This window comes from Delphinapterus leucas, chromosome 21 (assembly GCF_059928025.1).
Source record: "Delphinapterus leucas isolate spDelLeu-1000000601 "Yukka" chromosome 21, BTC_Dleu_Yukka2, whole genome shotgun sequence".
NCBI lineage: Eukaryota > Metazoa > Chordata > Mammalia > Artiodactyla > Monodontidae > Delphinapterus > Delphinapterus leucas.
Window position 1 is genome coordinate 6,204,329 of NC_143149.1, and position 17,634 is coordinate 6,221,962.

General features: G+C 42.6%; 1 protein-coding gene across 1 annotated transcript; it reads right to left on the reverse strand.

Annotated features, from left to right (window-relative positions):
* Positions 1-8,951: 8,951 nt before the first annotated feature.
* Positions 8,952-15,261, reverse strand: LOC111173353 (beta-defensin 103A). The gene is made up of 2 exons (XM_022570832.3): positions 15,120-15,261; positions 8,952-14,460 (listed from the first exon to the last, which is right to left on the reverse strand). The coding sequence occupies exons 1-2, from the start codon at positions 15,175-15,177 to the stop codon at positions 14,315-14,317; spliced, it is 204 nt and encodes a 67-aa protein (XP_022426540.1). The 5' UTR covers positions 15,178-15,261; the 3' UTR covers positions 8,952-14,314.
* Positions 15,262-17,634: the final 2,373 nt, after the last annotated feature.

Below are 17,634 nucleotides of genomic sequence, written 5' to 3' on the forward strand. Positions count from 1 at the left end.
GAGTTACAACTACAGCCATGGGATTAAAAGGAGGAAAATGAACAAGAACTCAGAACTGGGAACAAAAATGAAACGTTCAAACTAGAAGAAGTAGAATAAGAACTTGGAAAGTCAAGGAAAAGCTTGAATGTTGGGAAACAGATAAAATAAAGTTTTGGTTGAATTCCTGGGCAAAGGAAAACTGTCGAAGGGTTTTAAGAACGTTAATGTTTGAAAATATGATTTATAGGATCTCTTTCAAGCTATCACATAAATTTTGTGTGTGTGGCTAAGGAAGAGATTAAGAAAACTTAATGTAACCCTACAGACAATGAAGACTTGGGTGATAGGAATAAAATTCCAATGGAATGATTTTACTCCTTCCTGCATTTTGGGGCAGGAATCTTTGTGGAACCCGTGAAACCACAGGGCACAGACGGCATGCTCTGCCCCTCAGCCTGAGATTTGATCTCCACCCAATAAATCCCAAAGTGCAGCCTTGAAAGGAGAGCCTTTCACATGACACTGAGCCCAGGGACCCTCTGAGGGAGGGGAAGTTGGCAGGTACACCCTGGGCTTTTGTGTTAAGAAATAAATATAAAAATGTGTCCAATATTCAACAGTACTGGCTATTGCCCATTAAAAGTCTGGCCTCACTGAACCAATCTGGGATCTTTGGTGCTATACCCTTTATGCTCTCAGCATATAATTTTTAAGTAGTAACATAAGGCTGACGAGTTTAAGAAATAAATATCTTAACCAAAACAACACCAAAAAGCCATGAGGAAACATCAGAGTGATTTAGCACCAAGAATCAAAACATTTATTCTGGGGCTTCCCTGGTGGCGCAGTGGTTGAGAGTCCGCCTGCCGATGCAGGGGACACGGGTTCGTGCCCCGGTCCGGGAAGATCCCACATGCCGCGGAGTGGCTGGGCCCGTGAGCCGTGGCCGCTGAGCCTCCGCACCCGGAGCCTGTGCTCCAGAACGGGAGAGGCCACAGCAGTGAGAGGCCCGCGTACCGCCAAAAAAAAAAACAAAAACACGTTTATTCTAGGAAGCTCCTCTCCAATTGGCGAAAGTAAGATAATTTATAAAATGCTGCGTAAGCATAAACCTTGAAGGCAGCTATGCAGGCACTAAACTAGCACTTAGTTTCCATTTTCTTTACCTTGTGTAACTCAGCCTCACTGTTTTGTCTCATTGGGAGAGAACTGCTGAGACCCATGGGCAATGCTGTCCCATAGGACTTTCTGTGATGATGGACATGTTCTACATCTGTGATGACCAGTATGGCAGCCATTGGCCACATGTGGTTATCAAGCACTCAAGATGTGGCGGGTGTGACTGAGGAGCTGAATTTTAAATTCTATTTACTTTTAATTAATTAAAATGAAAAGTTAAATAACCACTCATGGCTAGTGTCTACTGTATATAAGACAGCACAGGCTTAGGCATCAGAGCAATATAGTACTCAGCTCAAGGTTAGACCTTTCCTGGTCCACAGCCATCTCTTTTCCATTCTTGCTGCCTATCTGAGTGCCTGGCCCATTGTAGACACTTAGTATCTGAAATGAATGTGTTTCTATTTGTCATTGTTAACACTATTGGTTTCTTTTTCCTCATGGTTTGTGAATTCCTTTCTGCTTGGGAGATACCAATTTACTAGAATGTCAGAGCTGGAAGATACACTACAGCCCTTCCAGTTCAGGAAGTCTAGTCTAGTTTGGCCGTGATGACTGAATGTTTCGGGAGTGCTGTGTTGAGAAAGATTCTGAGGCTGCATGGAGCCATCTCGCCAAGAGCGAATGCGCATCCGGAGCCTGTGCTCCGCAACGGGAGAGGCCACAACGGTGAGAGGCCCGCGTACCGCAAAAAAAAACAAAAACAAAAACAAAAAACCCGTGAACCGAGGGTAGCGCTTTCAGGGGCATGTCCTGGAGGACCTTCCCGCTGAGAAGACAAAGCATGGAGTGCTCCAAACGGCAGTTCTCCAAGTCCAGGCTGAGCCTTACTACCCTCTGGGATTCTCTGGTTACCCAGAGACTCTACCCTTTAAATATAAAGATTTATTTATTATTTTTTTTAACAGAAATATTTTTTCTTTTTTTTTTGATGTGGACCATTTTCAAAGTCTTTATTGAATTTGTTACAACGTTGCTCCCGTTTTATGTTTTGGCTTTTTGCCCCCGAGTCATGTGGGATCTTAGCTCCCTGACCAGGGATTGAACCCGTACCCCCAGCATTGGAAGGCGAAGTCTTTACCACTGGACTGCCAGGGAAGTCCCAATTATAAAGATTTATAAAGCAACATTCTGCACTTCTGTCCTTGGACGAAATCAAATTTTTTGCCTTTATTGAAAAAGAAGAGTCGCCTAACAGAGGCTTCCTCTGTTTCCTCCACATGAAAAACAGTGAGGAGGTGGACTTAGGAGCTGGTGACTCACACATAATGGCTCAGAAGCATCTGGGAATTGTGCAGGAAGGTTCTCAGACTCCTTCCACACCAAAGGACACGGTGCTGGGTTCTCGTGAGCAATCCATACAGTTTATTTAGTCTGATCGTGTGGAGACAGGGATGAGGGACAGAGAGAGGGAGAGACAGAAGAGAGTGACTATCCTATCCTTTCCACCTGCTCATCCCTCCGGCTTCCGGGGCCCAGCTTACCTGACACAGGCAACAGGAACACGAAGGAGGTAATGGAGCCTCATGCTGGCATCTGGGGAGCTTTACAGCAGTTGACACTGGAGAGGAGGCTGGGCTTTGCCCTTTTTCAAGGTTCCAGGTTACCCAGAGAATTCAGTATTGCTACAGATTTGGTAATTACAGAGCCTCTGCCCTGTGTCTCATGGGAAGGGCCTTTAGAACACAAAGCAGAGTCAGTCACCCTTATGCTAATCAGGCCATGGGAAACCCCAGGAAAACCTTTCCTGCTGCCCTTGGGACCAGAAACTTCTTCCTGCACTGAGTTCAGCTGAAGAGTGGGGGGTGGGATGAGGGGCGTGGCCTGTCTCCCCTGGGGAACAGACTTCTTGCCGCTCACTTGCTTGCCCCTGGGATCTTTGAATCTGCCCACTTTGTTTTTTCCTAAGAGTCTGGGATTGTTTCAGGCCAAACCAGGAACTAGTCCATCCCAAGGCAATTTCAGTCCGTGGGCATGAAACAGGGCTTGCTGAAACCCAGCATCCCTAGAAATAGCCACATTTTTCCAGGCCCAAGGAGAGCTTTGGGACACTGAGGGAAGAGAGGCCCCCACCTAGGCAACATTCATGTGAAAGTCTCCCAAAATGTGTCATCATCTCAATGGGACAGGTGGTGGCGCAGATGCGCGCTCCGTTTCCGTTCAACAGGGAAAGATTGGAAGGATGATGCTGTCACTGGACGCATCTCCTCGGTCTAATATCACGAAGCAGGGACAGCCGTGGAGATCCCTCAACTGGGTTACTCAGGGCGACATCTGTCACTAAGTGACTTTAGTATTTGAGAGCCTGTGGCCTGTCTGCTTTTCAGAAATGCCAAAGCTCGTGATCAAACTTGCCACTTGGATCTTGTGGTGAAGCTCGGAGTGGAACTGCAAGTCCTTTATGCCCCCTGGGGGACCCAGTCCTGAAGGAGCCCCTGGAGCTTCAGGCCTGTTTGAGGTCTCCCGCTGTGGCTCAGAGCCTCTGAGGCTCAGCAAAGCCAATGGAGGCCGCCGGGAGTGGACAGAGCCCCGTGCCTGGCCCCCGGGGGGTAGGGTTTTTCTGAGGGAAGATAGGTTGTATTAATCGTGAGTCCTTCTGCTTTAACTCTAAATGATGTTTGAGAGAGATGGACATCTACTTATGCAGAATTATCTATAAATAATATATGTATCTATTTATAGATTTTGCAAGCAAAATCTCTACTACAGGGTCAATTGGATGAGTGCTATAATACAGCACTGGAAAAAGAAGTAAAACTGAATCGTGGTCTACCTTCTTCTTTTAAAATGCTGTGTTTTAAAGATCTATGGTTTGCAGCACAGCAGAGATTTTTTTTTTTTTTAAAGGAAGCTAATGATGTTGTCTTATATGCAAAACCGGGCATGGCTTCCCACAGCAGGAAGTCTCTGAAGGGGAGTGAGACTGGACAGGGTGCCGTAGGGAGTTTCAGAGGCGTTCCCCTCCAAGCTTCTGGTGTAGTCACTAGTCAGACACAGGGACACGGCCCTTGTCAGGGATTTTGATGACTGCAGCTGCTTCTTTTCTTTGGCAAGTTCTAAGGATGACTCCTTTGCAGCTATGTTTATCCTGGAGATAAAGCCAAGGGGCATTTTTGTCCATCAAGGTAGGATCCTGTTGCTTCAGGAAGGAGGTCACACACTAGTGAAAATATGGGGTGTCTCACCAGAAACCAGAGCTGTAGTTATAGGATTGGGGGAAGGGTTGATTTTAGGTAAAATCTAAATGAATTGTTAGTTTTCACAGGCTCAAAGCAAAACAAGGCTGTGTGGAAAATGGTTACCATCATGCCTGGGCTGAGAGGTAACTCATGGTCCCATTCTTTAAAGGGAAGATAAAGGCTATGTCCTCAACCCTTTTCACCTGTGACTAGGAAATTGATGCAGTGTCTCTCTGGCAAAGTGGCTCAGTTCTCCAAGCAAGAAGGGGTGTCCCGGGCTTCCCTGGTGGCGCAGTGGTTGGGAGTCCACCTGCCAATGCAGGGGACGCAGGTTCGTGCCCCGGTCCGGGAAGATCCCACATGCCGCGGAGCAGTTAAGCTACAATTAATACACCTTCTTCTCACCTAGTAAACATGTTTTTTGTTTCTTTTTGTGTTTGATTTATTTCGCTTAGCATAATGTCCTCCAGGTTCGTCTGTGTTGTCACAAATGGCAGGATTTTCTTCTTTTTATGGCTGAATAATATTCCATTATATTATATTAGAATATAATATACTCCACATTTATTGGAATATATCATATTGGAATAAAATATATTCCACATTTATTGGAATATATTATATATTATTATTACATCCAATATATGTATTCACATTTTCCTTATCCATTCATCTATTAATGGGCATTTAGGTTGTTTCCATGTCTTGGCTATTGTGAATAATGCTGCAATGAAGATGAGGGTACAGATATCTCTTTGAGATTCTGATTTTATTTCCTTTGGGTATATACGCAGAAGTGGGATTTTGCTGGATCATATGGTAGCTCAATTTTTAGTTTTTTTAGGAAACCTCCATACTGTTTTCCATAATGGCTGGATCAATTTACATTCCTATCAAAAGTATACAAGGGTTCCCTTTTCTCCACATTCTTGCCAATATCTTTCGTCTTTTATTTTTTTTTTTGCTAGTAGCCAACCTTACAGATGTGAGGTGATATTGTGGTTTTGACTTGCATTTCCCTGATGATTAGTGACATTGAGCATCTTTTTCTAAACCTGTTGGCTATGAGCAGCAAAAGAAACAATCGACAAAATGAAACAATTAACAAAATGAAAAGGCAACCTACAGAATGGGAGAAAATACTTGCAAATCATATGTCTAACAAGGTGTTAATATACAAAATGTATAAGAAACTCATACAACTCAATAGCAAAACAACAACCTGATTAAAAAATGGGCAAAGGAAATGAATAGACCTTTTTCTAAAAAAGACCTACAAATGATCATTGGAATCTGGATAGAGATTGCATTGTATCTGTAGTTGCTTTTGGTAGTACGCCTTAAATTAAAAAAAAAAAAAATAAGAGCTTGACCTTGTAGGAGGTAATGAATGTGGGTGTAGATTACTGCCACCTGTGGCAATTCCTTGTTTACATAATGCTGAGATGCAGAACTGTTCTCATTTTCCTACTTGCCTGGAGGGTGGGCATACACCTGAGGCATCTTGTAATTTCCCTTTTCCCCCCTTAATGAGCCTAGTGAGAGCTCTAACAATTGTGTTGATCCTCTCAAAGTATCAGCTTTTAAAAAAACTTTTTCTACTGTTGTTCAACTCTTTGTCTGCTTTATCTTTTCATGACAAGCAGAAAAGTGCTGAAATACCCAACTGTAATTGTTAATTTGTCTGTTTCTCCTCTTATTTCTATAAGTTTTTCTTTAAGAACTTTAAAATTCTGTTGCTAGATACATTCTGATTCAGTATTAATATGTGTTCCTTTTTTTAAATATTTTTTTGATGTGGACCATTTTTAAAGTCTTCATTGAATTTTTTACAATATTGCTTCTGTTTTATGTTTTGGTTTCTTGGCCCCGAGGCATGTGGGATCTTAGCTCCCTGACCAGGGATCGAACCCACACCCCCTGCATTGGAAGACAAAGTCTTAACCACTGGACTGCCAGGGAAGTCCCTTAAAATGTCTTCTTGATGAATTAAACACTTTATCATTAGGAAAAATACCCCTCTTTACCTCTGGTCATACTCCTTGTCCTAAAAGCTACTTGATTTATAGTCAATTAACCGAATAGCCTACTCTGTTTTCTTTAGATTAATGTTTCTGTAGCATATCTGTTTCCATCCTTTCACTTCTAATCTATCTTTGCCTTTATATTTGGTTTCTCAAGTGGGTTTTTAATAGATAGCATATATCTGGGTCTTATATTTTTACTGAAGTTGTTGCAGGAAAGGGGACCCCTTCCAGGGCCCGAGAGTGGGCTCTTGTCTAACACTTGGAAATGAATTGTCTGAGAAGACACACATGCTGACAAAGCAAGAGACTTTACTCGGAAGGGACTCCCTGGCGGAGAGCAGCAGGGTAAGGGAACCCAGGAGAACTGCTCCACCACGTGGTTTGCAGTCTCAGGTTTCATGGTAATGGAGTTAGTTTCTAGGTTGCCTCTGGCCAATCACTGACTTAGGGTCCTTCCTGGTGGCATGGCATACACATTGCTCAGCCAAGATGGATTCTAATGAGAAAGATTCTGGAAGGTTGGTAGGACATAAGTTCTGGCATCTCCTCTCTTCTTTTGACCTTTCCTGAATTCTTGCAGATGGTGGTAGCTTGTTAGTTCTGCGTTCCTTACCAGGACCTCCTGTTGTAGGATATCTCATGCAAGTGGTTACTATCTTGCCTGGCCAGGGCAGGCGGTTTCAACTGTTAGGGTGGTTCCCCTAACAATTTCCCCCTGAGAGGCTTCATACTCAAGATACTTCTTGGAAATTGAGGCAGACGTCTTTCTTCTGTAACTATTTCCTGCTAAGATTGGGTGTAGTCCTGCCTAGTAGAGTTGAAGTCTCTCTCCACCTGATCTAAATCGACATATTCTGCGCCCCAAACCGGCATTTACCCTTGTGGTAGCAACAATTTAGCCTTGAACTGTTGGACTCTGGCAGAGATTAACCTGGTAAACGGTTGAAACAGACAGGGGCCAAACAGGAAGCCTAACAGGGTGGTCATCGCCAGGCCCAGAAAAGGAAGAGGCAAAATCCGGGGTGAGGGCTGCAGGGTGTGACTGTCTTCTGACAGCTGCTGGCGAGGTAACAGGGTGGAGCTCCAGGAATGTTGGGCTCAGCCTGACGTTACCATCCTCCACCTGGGCGGGGGTCCCTTTTCTGCAGAAGAACTCAAAAATGGTGTTATGTATACTCCTTGAAAGGGAACCAGGACCGTGCCCTACAAGACTCACCAGGATGTGAGTCTTGTATGATTAAAATCTCAATCCCTTGGTCTGCCATTTTGGTGTAACAGACCCAATTAGAAGTAGTTGGAGGAGTGACAACTGGAATTTTAATAGACAAAATAAATCTTATTCCCTGAGGAAATCAGAAGAATAAGCCTGAAACCCAGTGTGTACCTTGCACCTTAGGGAGACTTGTAGCCGGGTAGCCAGTTGTTTACTTTTATCTAAGTAGGTTTGAACTTCTGATGTGGTGGTAACTTATACATAACGGGAGGTATTGGCCACCAAACATCTTCTTTTATTTATTTTTTTATTAATATCTGATCTAAAACAATTTCATTGTCTAAAAATTTAATAGTTACAAGAGGATACCTTGAAACCATAAGGCTGCAGCTACCAGCTGCCAGCAGGCATTGTTTTGAGAATGGCTGGTGGCATCCCAAGTCTGACACAGCTCAGAAAACTCAAGTTCTTAGTAGTATTTGCTAAGCATTCTTCTTAGTTCTTAGCAAGAACTTGTCTGAAATCACGTCCATAATGCCTGAACCGCATTGGATGTCTGAACCACAGCTACTCCATTTTGACTTTCAGTTGCATTTCTCTCCTTAATGGCCAAAGTGGATGTCAACGTTAATCATTTTAGTGCTTTTCTAGATATGAGAAGATGCAAGAATTTGGGCTCATAAAAATCTTCTTCTGACAGTATCTAACTATCTGAAGGCCTGTTCTACTAGTTTTTCCAGAGAGAGCCTCATTTCTGATCTCCACCCTGAACTCCTTTCAGGAGGTGTTGAAGGTCAGCAGTTGCAGCAGGTCATGGTTTAATCCTTGTAGAGGTAGATGGCAAGTGCCAATTTGTAGGTGACAGGACATCCTCACGGTCATAACTTTGACCGTGCTTTGGGAGGCATTTCATGACCGTTTCATCCCATGGTGCTAGGAATGCTCATTCCCAGGTCTGGTGAAGATTTTGCTGATAGGCTACTCAGTGTGCTCTTACTGGACTAGGCCTTACTAGTAGACAAAAGTCTTTGGACCACCTCTCTTAGTAGTCTATTTTGGTCCAGGAGAGTATTCCCTCTTGCTGCTTCTTCCCATATCTAGAGTTACACTATCACAATCACTGATATGAGATTTTGCTTGTTGCTCTGATGGAGCTGGAGTAATAGAGAAAAATTTATATTTATGGCCAGGGTCAGAGCAGGTATTATTAATTGGCTACGTGAGGGGATCCCACCTAGTAATATCAACAGTGGCTTGAACAGGACTATAATTTTTTCTTTAAAATAAATTTCCTAAGGGCTAACCAATGACAGCCTTGGAATGAAGAAATCCACCAAGGTAACCCAGAAGTACTAGACACAGGCAATTGGCCACAAAACCAACAATTGGAATGATTTTTAAAACTAGCATAGGATCATGCCTATCATAGAAAAACATTTGATTCATATGCAAGCATCCAAGAAGTCAAGAAGACATTATAAATGATCATACGAGTCAGGTCCAGGATCTTGTGCGAGCTGTCTACTTCTGATATCGTCTTCTTCTCATCCTGTTGTCAGTGTAGTTTCGCCTCGGTTTGAGCGTGGTTTTAAGGTGATTTTGAGGTCAGCCGTCCCCTCTATAGGCCTGTTCAGTGCAGGGGCCCTTTGTGAGTGGAAATTAATCCAACAGTCAATTCCCTTCAGTTTCACTGTGCATGGGCTATGTAAGAGTACCTGATAAGGGTCCTTCCATCTAGGTTGGAGATAGTTCTTTAAATTATGTCTTTTCCAGTATGCATAATTCCCTGGTTGCAGGTCGTGGGGCATCTGATCTTCATCCAAAGACAGATTGCTGAGATAAGCTTCAGAAACAGACTTAGAGTGTCCTTTTAATAATTCAATTAGACTTTACACTAATATAACATAACAGCAAGGAACTACATGAGAGGTGAGTCTTTGTAAATTCAGACCTCCATTAACAAAACTGGAATTTAATATTCACTGAAACATAATCTTTTTCTCTCTAAAATTACCCGCATTTTTTACCAAATATAAAGAAATTAAGACTAATTTGTTTGCAGAATAGGTCTGATCTCAATAAACTTGGCCTGATGATTTATATAACTGTAATTGATCATACAGACTCTTTTTTTTTTTTTTGCTGAATCTTTTATAAGAAGTCTCAGGCTGAACTTTTAAAAGACCTCTCCAGGCTAGGAAAGTCAAGCCAAGGGCTTATCACAGATTTTGCTTAACAGATTTAGGTGAATTCATCCCTTTTCAAGATCACCAAAATACCTTGAGATTTCTGTACCTGTTAGTGAGTGGCCTTCCTAATTTATCTGATAAAGCTGATGGGAACCTAAGAGTTTCCAATGTCTGGAGGAAGCAGATAGAGAGAAAAGATAAATGTTTCATTTCTGCTTACAAATGTATAATTTACCAAATTACCGTAAGTCATAATTAGTTTGAGGGGAAGGTTTTCCTTCCACCTAGAAAACACAGATTTAAACCAGTAATTTTTCAGATAGAGACCATAAAATTTATAACCATATTCACCAGTTCACTCAGTCCTATGTAACTAATCCTTTTTATTAACAACTTTATGAAATCATCAGGTTTCCCATTAGAATTTTTCAATTTCTTACCCAGTTCAGCTTTCTGGTCTGAAAGTCAAAAACTTATATTTATCCAAAAGTCCTTTCCTCTTGAAGAGGAAGCATTTTTGCAAAGGCATCAGAATAAAACCATAACTAAAGACAATGACAAAAGAATTACAAGAAGGTACGTTTAAAATCTGATTACAATGCAACTGACAAAGAAACTTGATTACTGTCGTGACATATAACACTTTAAGATAATAACTAGAATTATGACTGATAACATTTTATCAGGATATATCACATTTTTAGGAATCATATATAATTTCTAGAATATCTATATTAGTAACATTTAGCATACAATACAACCTAAAAAGACGTATTACTCATTTGACAACACCTCCTATCTAATTTAACATACCAAATGAACCTAATTAGTTTAATATCTCTCTTTGGGATGTTTCAGGGGCCCTTTGAAGCATCCCAAAGTTAGCTAGAGGTCAAAGAAACTTCATTACAATTTGATTTGGGAAGTTTTGTCAAAAAAATATCAAAGAGGTTTAGAACACTCAGTCACATAGGATCAGGGGGACCCCTTCCAGGGCCCGAGAGTGGGCTCTTGTCTAACACTCAGAAGTGCATTGTCCGAGGAGACACACCTGCTGACAAAGCAGGAGACTTTATTGGGAAGGGGCGCCCCGGTGGAGAGCAGCAGGGTAATGGAACCCAGGAAAATGCTGTACCACAGGGCTCGCAGTCTTGGGTTTTATGTAATGAGGTTTGTTTCCAGGTTGTCTCTGGCCCATCACTCTGACTCAGGGTCCGTCCTCGTGGTGCACGCATCACTCAGCCAAGATGGATTCCAACGAGAAAGATTCTGGGGGTTGGTAGGACGTATGGACTGGTGTCTCCTCTCTCCTTCTGACCTTTCCCGAATTCCTCCTGTTGGTGGTAGCTTGTTAGTTCTGTGTTCCTTATCAGGACCTCCTGTTGTAAGATAACTCATGCAGGTGGTTACTATCCTACCTGGTCAAGGCGGACAGTTTCAGTCAGTGGTTCCCCTAACAAAATGACCATCTCTCTCCTGAAGATAGTGTCTAGAATCTTAGCATCACACTTTATTCCATCACGTAGAGCCAAATTTCCATCTGGTATCATTTTCCTTCTGCCTGAATATTTTTTTTTTAATATAGAACAAGTTTGCTGCTCAGGAATTTTCTTAGCATTTTGTTGTTGTTATTATGTTTAAAGTTTTTACCTTATTTGAAAATAATAGACTTCATTTTTGAGAGCAGTTTTAGAACTGAATGAAAGGTACAGAGATTTCCCATATACCCTCAGGAGCCCCACCCCCATCCTGATGCCCCTTGCTGGTTTTCTGTCCTGGAAATGAGGATGTCCTGTGCTGTTTGAACTTTGATCCCAGTCTCTTCGACTCAGAAGAATTGCTGGTCTGTTTGGGTTCTTCCTCTCTATGCTTTAGCCTGGAAATCTGTCTCCTGTAGAGGCTGGAGACTTCCTAAGTTTCACCTCACTTGTTTTCATCTCTCCTCAATCATTGTCCTGCACTGCTTGTGTCCAGTGTCTGAAACAGTGGTTTGACACATTTTGCTGGTTCCTTAGCTGTATACTGTAAGAGGGCGGTTCCTGCAGCAGTTTTTTTTTTTTTTTTTATAATGAATCGTGGGGTCCAAGCTCTTGTCCTTGAGTGTCCGCTCCCCTCTTCCTACGAGCCCAGTGCCTTGACTGAGGGCTAGAATCGGAGGCAATGAGCCTCCCATTCCATTGTCTGGAATCATTCCGTATCAGCCTCGAGAGACCACTAAATACTTAGTTGGAGCAATGGCTCCAATGCCTTGGAATGCACTTCAACTCACTAAACACTTGTTGAGCAGCTTTTGTGTCAAGACACTTAGACCAGAAGTGATTAAGACAAGGTCCTTGCCCTTCAAAATCCTTCGACCAAATATGGAGATTGGGAATATGCAAATGTATACAATGCAAAAATTAAGCAAGACTCAGATGGAATACTTAAGTCAGAGCCCTGTGGTGAGTCAGGGGAAAGGTTGTATTTGTTTGGGAAATAAGCTGTGTTTTCCAGAAGGAGGTAGAATTTGAGATGGCCCCTGAGAGGTGGCTTAAAGTTTGGAGACAAAGCTAGGGGAGAGATTATATGCCAGACATGAGGTCAGCCAGAACAGAGGCAAGGATGAGAGGAAAACCAGTGGAATGGTTGAGGAAGAGTCAGGCTTCCCACTTCTCTGAGGCGTAAAGTGTTCAGAGGGACCTGGGAAAAACCCTGAGGGATGCACTGAAGTTTCAGAGGTAGATTTTTTTTACATCTTTATTGGAGTATAATTGCTTTACAATGTTGTGTTAGTTTGTGCTGTATAACAAAGTGAATCAGCTATACGTATACATATGTTCCCATATCTCTCCCCTCTTGCGTCTGCCTCCCACCCTATCCCACCCCTCTAGGTGGTCGCAAAGCACCGAGCTGATCTCCCTGTGCTATGCGGCTGCTTCCCACTAGCTATCTATTTCATGTTTGGTAGTGTATATATGTCCATGCCACTCTCTCACTTCGCCCCAGCTTACCCTTCCCCTTCCCCTTCCCCGTGTCCTCAAGTCCATTCTCTACTCTGCGTCATTATTCCTGTCCTGCTCCTAGGTTCGTCAGAACCATTTTTTTTAGATTCCACATATATGTGTTAGCATATGGTATTTGTTTTTCTCTTTCTGACTTACTTCACTCTGTATGACAGACTCTAGGTCCATCCACCTCACTACAAATAACTCAGTTTCGTTTCTTTTTACGGTTGAGTAATATTCCATTGTATATATGTGCCACATCTTCTTTATCCATTCATCTGTCAATGGACACTTAGGCTGCTTCCATGTCCTGGCTATTGTAAATAGAGCTGCAATGAACATTGTGGTACATGACTCTTTGAATTATAGTTTTCTCAGGGTATATGCCCAGTAGTGGGATTGCTGGGTCGTATGGTAGTTCTATTTTTAGTTTTTTAAGGAACCTCCATACTGTTATTCATAGTGGCTGTACCAATTCACATTCCCACCAGCAGTGCAAGAGGGTTCCCTTTTCTCCACACTCTCTTATCTTTGATAAAGGAGACAAGAATATACAGTGGAGAAAATACAGCCTCTTCAATAAGTGGTGCTGGGAAAACTGGACAGCTACATGTAAAAGAATGAAATTAGAACACTCCCTAACACCATACACAAAAATAAACTCAAAATGGATTAAAGACCTAAATGTAAGGCCAGATACTATAAAACTCTTAGAGGAAAACATAGGCAGAACACTCTATGACATAAATCACAGCAAGATCCTTTTTGACCCACCTCCTAGAGAAATGGAAGTAAAAACAAAAATAAACAAATGGGACCTAATGAAACTTAAAAGCTTTTGCACAGCAAAGGAAATCATAAGCAAGATGAAAAGACAACCCTCAGAATGGGAGAAAATATTTGCAAATAAAGCAACTGACAAAGGATTAATCTCCAAAATATATAAGCAGCTCATGCAGCTCAATATCAAAAAAACAAACGACCCAATCCAGAAATGGGCGGAAGACCTAAATAGACATTTCTCCAAAGAAGATACACAGATTGCCAACAAACACATGAAAGGATGCTCAACATCACTAATCATTAGAGAAATGCAAATCAAAAGCACAATGAGGTATCACCTCACACCAGTCAGAATGGCCATCATCAAAAAATTAGACATAGATCTGATGGGGAGAGGCTATGGCATATAGATGAACTGGAAACTCAAAATGGGTGACAAGAAAGTGAAGAAAATATTTCAGGAAGAACGAGGAGTCCTGTGTCACTGGGGTGCAAAATTTGCAAAAGAGGAATAAAATCTGATAACCCTTGGAACATCAGTTTAGATCCTCTTGTGGATTGCTCTAGAGATAATACTTTATTTGAATTAAAGGTGAGTCACCAACACTTCCTAAGTTGCCTGTTTGGTAACAACTAGCACAATAACCAGAATTAAAAGAAAGAAAAATAATCCACCTTCTATTCTTTTTGTGAAAAATCTTTAATTTGATTTGGCTTCTATAGACTTCGAGGGAGCATTTTCACACTTGGCAACATTCTCATCGCGCTTCTGGATTTTTCATCTCTCCCTTCGGCAGCATTTTCGACCACTTTGGGAACAAGGGCCTATGGGTATCTCCCTTGGAAGACAGCCAAACAGAGCACACCGGCCGCCTCTCATTTTGCAATAATACCTTTGTAATATATTTATGGTTCTTCCACTGCCTGCAATGAAGAAACGGAAAGCACGGGAAGGTTTTAGGAAGTGCAAGACCTAGGCTTTTGGAATTCCTCACGTAACTGATCTGTGGCCTTTTATTTCTTTTTCCTTTTTCTATACCATCAGGAGTAAAGTACAAGGTGGGACTAAGCAACTAACAATGTGTCCATGGGTTCAGCTCAGCCATAAACCGCCGGAGTGCTGAGAAAGTGGCATGACCACGGGCAGCCCCCCTCGTGAACTGACACCTGGGAGGCCGGGGCCACGGTGGTCCCCCGGGACTCTCTAGAGGCCAAAAGACTCTACCACCAACCACTAAGCTAATAAAAGGGGAGTCTGTGCTTCTGTTCTCAGATTGTCAATTTTTCCTCTTGGTATTAAAGTTTTACATCACTTTCCTCCTGTCTCATTAACAGGTATAACGGCCTTCCCGGGAAGGGGTGGCTTTTGTGATCTGGTTTTTCTCTTACGAGTGAATCAGAAGAGATCGAGACCCTTACTTTAAGGTTCTTAATGGTCTTTGTCAGAAAGAAAAAAATTGGTTATGTCTAGTTCCCAGACAATAAATCTATTTGGTCTAAAATTCCCAGAAGAATGGAGAGGGCTGACTCTGAATTATATATTCTCAATCCTTTCAGCCCTCTCATTTCCCAGCCCCTCTTACCTGAAACAGGCAGCAAGAACAAGAAGAACAACGCAAAGAGAAGGTAGTAGACCCTCATGGCTGGCCGGCTTCGCAGCTGCGACTAGACCAGAGGGTGCACTGGCTCACTTTATAAAGGCTCCAGGTCCACAGCCACAGGGAGAAGCATTCAAAAGCTGCAATTCCTGTAATATTACAGCTATGACAATATGATGTATTTCCTGATGCTTCATGCCAACGTATCTTACAAAGCAGACCACGCCCATTCCTCCCAGGAGTTAATTACAAACCTAAGGGGGACACAGAGCTTGATGCGAGCGCAGGGCTATCCTGATGCCTCTGAGCTCTGGGTGCTCGTGTAGGTCTGGCTCAGGTCTGGCTGCCAGCACAGGTGGGAAAGACCTGCCTGCTCCTGCGTATGGAGTCCTAGGACATGCAGCTGGGAGCTCACCTGTCTCCACTGTGGTCCTTCTAAGCGTTTGCCTCTTCCTAAAGTCCTGGGAGAGCCCGAGGGCCACTGGGAACCACATCAGTCCAGTCCAAGACTGGTATATTCAGAATCTAGGCGTAAACTGGGGCTAGGCCACACCCTGAGCCTGCACGGATATGCCTGAAATTGCTCTGAAACAGGATCAGTCTTCTAAGCAGTGTGGGAAGGGAGGAAAAGTGGGCTACATTCCAGAGACCCTGCCCTTATGCCCCTTGGCCTGTGACGGGGTGTTGCCCCTTGGGTGAAGCACAGCTTATGTACTTCATTGTTGTCTGAAAACCACCAAGTCATGAGTCAAGAAGGTGTGTCATTTTCCTTTATGAGAGGAAGCGGATGTTGGGGTGATACATTTGATGGACTGACATCTCCTCCTCATTGGCGACACTCCCTATACAAATGAGGAGCTTCGGAAGATACACTTACAACCTCTGGTTACTCCTGTGTCGTGAGCATTCAAGGAAGTCCAGGGGTCAGGTGATTTCCACTGGATATAGATTCAATATTTAGGGGGCCAGCTGCTTTTTAAAAAACTTATTAGGCTTAACTGTTAAGAAATGCAATCAGTGGGTTATACTCGATAGATTATTTCCTTGGAAGCTGAAATCATCATGGTGTTGGCTGGCTGTTGCTTTGTGTGAAAGCAATTGTAATGGGCCCACCAGGGTTCTGGGGTGTCTTAGATCTAGGACTGTGGGTTCAGGATCCTCTTGTACCTATCGGATTCTGTAAGCAAATTCTGAACTCCTGCTATAGATAAAGTACCATGTGCTTGGGGTAGGTGAGGGGATAGAAGGGATAAAATACAAAGAGGGGCCAGTTCTGGCTCTTTCTCTCAGGGAACTCCCATGTAGACGGGCATAGAATCGAATAGACCATAGAGAATGGACTTTAATAAGGGCCATAATAAGGGTTCAAGCACAAGGCTGTAGAAATGTAAAAGAAAGGTAATTCATGCTGAAAGGCAAGTTTGGAGAGCAGATTTAAGAAGAATTTCGAGTGGTAGACACTTCATACTTTTAAAATCTAACTTCCCTCATCAGTTCAGGATTTGAGACAAAGTGGACATTTTTATTTTAATTAGTTAATTAGTTGAAATATAGTTGATGTACAATATTATATGTTACAGGTATACAATATAGTGAGTCACACTTTTAAAAACATAAAATACTGGCTATATTCCTTGTATTATAATGTTGTTAATATAAAATATTGGCTATATTCCCCATATTGTACACTATATCCTTGTAGCTTATTTTATACATAATAGTTTGTACCCCTTACTCCCCTCTCCCTATCTGCCCCTCCCCCCTCCCCTCCCCCCACTGGTAACTGCTAGTTTGTTCTTTATATCTGTGAGTCTGCTTTTTTGTGATGTTTACTAGTTTGTTGTATTTTTTAGATTCCACAAATAAGCAATATTGTACAGTATTTGTCTTTCTCTGTCTGACTTATTTCACTTAGCATGATATCCTCCAAGTCCATCCATGTTGCTGCAAATGGCATTATTTTGTTCCTTTTATGGTTGAGTAGTATTCCATTATATACATATACCACATCTTCCTTGTCTGTTCACCTGTTGATGGACACTTAGGTTGCTTCCATGTCTTGGCTATTGTAAATAATGCTGCTATGAACACTGGGGTGTATGTATCTTCTCAAATTAGTGGGTTTAGCTTTTTTTGAATATATACCCAGGAATGGAATTGCTGGGTCATATGGTAGTTCTGTTTTTAGTTTTTTTGAGAAAGCTCCATACCGTTTTCCACAGAGGCTGCGCTAATTTGATTCCCCAATGCAGACATGTTTAACCGGGGAAGGAGATTAATTCCGGGTGGGCAGGTGCTGACTGGGTAAAGAGTCTCACTCGGCCTCACAGGGGGTAAAAGAGATAGCTGCAGGGGTGTCACAGAGAATTAGGACCAGCTCTCCGCCCAGGCACGGGGCTGGAGTCCTCAGAGCTCTGGTTACCGGTGAGGACTTACTTTCCCACTTGGAGAGCAGACCTCCACGGTGAACCCAGGGTCTAACCTGTCCCTTCAAAGCAGG